General features: G+C 40.6%; 1 protein-coding gene across 1 annotated transcript; it reads left to right on the top strand.

Moving 5' to 3' along the window:
• Positions 1-1,773: 1,773 nt before the first annotated feature.
• Positions 1,774-2,896, top strand: LOC101774132 (NAC domain-containing protein 104). The gene is made up of 3 exons (XM_004975610.2): positions 1,774-2,043; positions 2,146-2,441; positions 2,535-2,896. Exons 1-3 carry the CDS (start codon positions 1,884-1,886, stop codon positions 2,679-2,681), a joined length of 603 nt encoding a protein of 200 aa, XP_004975667.1. The 5' UTR covers positions 1,774-1,883; the 3' UTR covers positions 2,682-2,896.
• The last annotated feature ends 800 nt before the right edge of the window (positions 2,897-3,696 follow it).

Here is a 3,696-nt window from a genome sequence, read left to right on the forward strand (position 1 = left end):
CAAGCCTCTTTTTGACGAAGCAGTTTGCCGAAATGGATATAGAATGGATGGTTGAAAAGGGCACATGGAACTTGAGTGGCTTCATCTCCAAGTGATGCTCCCTCTGTACTTTCCCACAACTCCACTGAAGTCTGCAACTTTTTGGTGGAAATGCGCGACAATTGATAGTAGCAATGGTCAAGAGTCATGGCTGTGACGCATGCATGACATGAGGAGGAAGGCAGGCACCAGGCAGGCAGCCATCACAGACGGATTTGTGTGGTAGCAGCACTAAGAAGATCCACTATAGGGGCGGCAAGACACCTGCATGGTCCATTTGTGCCGCAAATATTAGAAAGCAGATGATGATAAGTCCACAGTCCTATTTGCCCTCGACATTACTTTCTTACGTTCACATGATATGGTAGCACCCTAAGCTTCACGAAGAACTTAAGCTGTCAAAATCTGGTGAAAGATATCAGCAGGAGGTCATGTATAACTTAGTATGTGAAGTGACCAGAAGTTGAACCTAAGACGACTATGCTTTTCATATGACTACAGCATAATACAGAATAGAGCTCATGTACCACTCAACTCCCTGGGTAATGGGGTCAGTACCCAAACCTCAACCTCAAGTCGAGTAACTTATTAAGAGTTACATGGTGAGCTAGTTATCTTCAAATGTTAAACCTATTGATGAACATATACTCCTTTTAATCATAAAAAGACGTAACTAATAAATAAAATATATAAAATAAACTACTAAAACACCCAGAATATGGAACATCATCTATTGCCAAAGGAAAATGGTAAAGATATGCACACTAGACTAATTTCTTTAGGGTCACTAATAATGTGCATACCGCATTGCAGTTGCAGCACTTTCGCTTGGCCCAGAACTTGACTGTTCAGGGATCACATAGGTATCATAGCAGCGCTAAAAACAAATCTCAAGTTACTATTTGCTGTACGATTGATTGATATATCCACATCATGTCCACCGCACATCAACTGTAAGCAAGTCAGAGCTTCTGTCTAATCAACATTAAAATTTAACCACAATACCATTATTTTTCTTATATAACTTGCACGCGCAAATGAAATATGCCAAGAGCTAATTCTATCATCTCGCCTAGCTTTTCATTCACATCTCCTGATTTCAGATATGGACGAGCATAAGAAACCAATCACCTTATATTGCGTTCCATCACAGTTTCCTCGGGCAGGCATGATGTTTTGAAGTGTACCTAAAGTAGAACAGAAGCAATGTTCTATTACAATCCAAGAGTCTGGAAATAAAACTATAGATGTTTATACCTGCAACAACAGTCATATAGTATCAAAGATGAGTCAAAGATAATGCATTCTGGAGGGGTTATCCTGATTAGTTGCTCCTAAAACAGCATCATTGCTGAAAAAGAACTGTTCCTCATCTAATCACATTTCACTGATAAAATATGCAGAACATGATGATGAACCATGCATGCATGCATGGATTCATCGATGGCCTTTCATGGTTGCCATTGATCCTTCCCAATAGAAAAAATATTTGCGATATACTCGATGATCATCAAGGCAAGATATACTCCTCTGTTCAAATCCAACAGCAGTCTTTCGTCTTTGCAGAGCATTATCAGTTTCCTCCATTAAAAAAACTGGAGAGGGCAAGAAAGCGGGACACTTCAGTTGACAGGCTTCTCAAAGCACCAGGCTGCAGCCGCCTCAAAACCTTTCCACGCTCCTTGATATGCACGTCTCTCCCTCTCTCTGAAATACATACGCCTATAAGTACCACTAAGCACTAAAGCCATCACATTAAGCAAGCACTCCTCCCTCCATCTCCCTCATAGTAGCCTTCCCCCTGCTTCTAGCCTATCTACTTCTGGCTTGCACCTCACCTCACCATGGGTGGATCTTCTGACCTTCCTCCAGGGTTTCACTTCTTCCCCTCAGATGAAGAGCTCATCGTCCATTTCCTCCGCCGCAAGGCCTCCATGCTTCCATGCCAGCCAGACATCGTCCCAACAGTACTTCTGAACCACTACAATCCATGGGAACTGAATGGTATGTGTATCTATAACTAGCTAATCATATATTTCTTATCAGCATCATTAGTTGGTGTATGATGGTCATATCCTGATTGCTAGCAACAATTCTTTTTTCTAGACAAAGCACTTCAAGCAGGTAACCGGTGGTACTTCTTCAGTCATGCAACCCAAAGTAGGGTCACACCAAATGGGTATTGGAGCTCTATTTGTGCTGATGAGATAGTAGAAAGTGGTGGCTGTAACGTCGGCCTGAAGAAGACACTTATCTTCTCCATTGGAGAGCCCTCTGAGGGGATCGAAACCAACTGGATTATGCACGAGTATCACTTACTGGATGGAAGGAAGGGGAGTGGCAGTAGCACTTCAACCAGTTCAAGCAGGAAGTTGCACAGGAATAAAAGTCACTCAAACACGGTAAGCTACATACATGTTTGTTTACTTCATTTAGCATTATTGTATATATACACACGATTATATTAAGGTAAAATGCTTGCATGATCATTGCAGGAGTCTAACTGGGTGATATGCCGAGTGTTTGATTCAACCTGTGGATCGCAAGTGAACTACCACGAGGAGGGCATGGAGCTTTCATGCTTAGATGAGGTGTTCCTATCCCTTGACGACTATGATGAAGTCAGTTTGTCAAATAATTAGAACCCTTATCAGCAGAACTGGTAGTAGGCCGTGCACCTATGATACCATTTGATGTTGATTCTAGCAGGGAAAGTTACTCCAAAAGGTCAAATGATTTCATAGGTGTTGAACCTAAACACTGCATCTAGACCACACATGTAATTATTCTCCTCAAAGGACAAGGAGCATGTAACAGACTTGAGTTAGCTTTATATAACTATAGCTTTACAAGGTTACTTTGTTTCCTTAAGAACTTTTCATAGTTACTTCAAATCATGGATCACAAGTTCTGTATAATTGCTGTATGGAATCAACAGATAACAGCTTATAGCTAGGGCTAGGACATAGGAGTGCTTGGAGGGATGCATTGCTTACCTTCCGAACGCATCGCCTTTCTATGTGAGAAAATAGTGTTTGTGCCCAATAATCATAGCGGAGAAAAGAAAAGAAACAAGGTTGGAGCCTGTGCAAGCATATTGCTACTGATGTCATCCATGAAGTAAGCATAGAAATGTGATATATACGTCTCTGAGTGTCTGTATTATACAGATGGTTTGCCTGTATAGGAAAGTGGGGCTGCAATGAATTCATAAGATTTGACAAACCAGTTACTGAATACATGGGTAGCCACTAAACTTACTAAATCTTTGTTGGTGGATTGCAGTGCATAGTGCACTGGCTTTAGATCATTAATTATGGCTGCCATACGTCCAGTAAAAACTTTCCTTTGTAAAAAGGTTGTGGGAGAAATCTAGCCTTGGAATGTGATTAACTCAATGTACCAGAGAAAACATCGGTAAACAAAGCAAATAATAAATTATAACTATGCCATACCAGTGATTAAATCTTAAATTTGATATCATTTGAGGTATACTCTTCTGATCATTTTTATATCGACGGGGAGCAACTAGAGATAAATCAGAAGTTTGCTTCCTGACATACAGACAAATGGCACAAAACAGACAGTAAGCTACAAGTTTATAAAAGGTATTAATCAAATTTGTATGATGTTATCTGTTGGAAGGCATCCTTAACA

The sequence above is a fragment of the Setaria italica genome, chromosome VII, assembly GCF_000263155.2.
Source record: "Setaria italica strain Yugu1 chromosome VII, Setaria_italica_v2.0, whole genome shotgun sequence".
In the NCBI taxonomy this organism is placed as follows: domain Eukaryota; kingdom Viridiplantae; phylum Streptophyta; class Magnoliopsida; order Poales; family Poaceae; genus Setaria; species Setaria italica.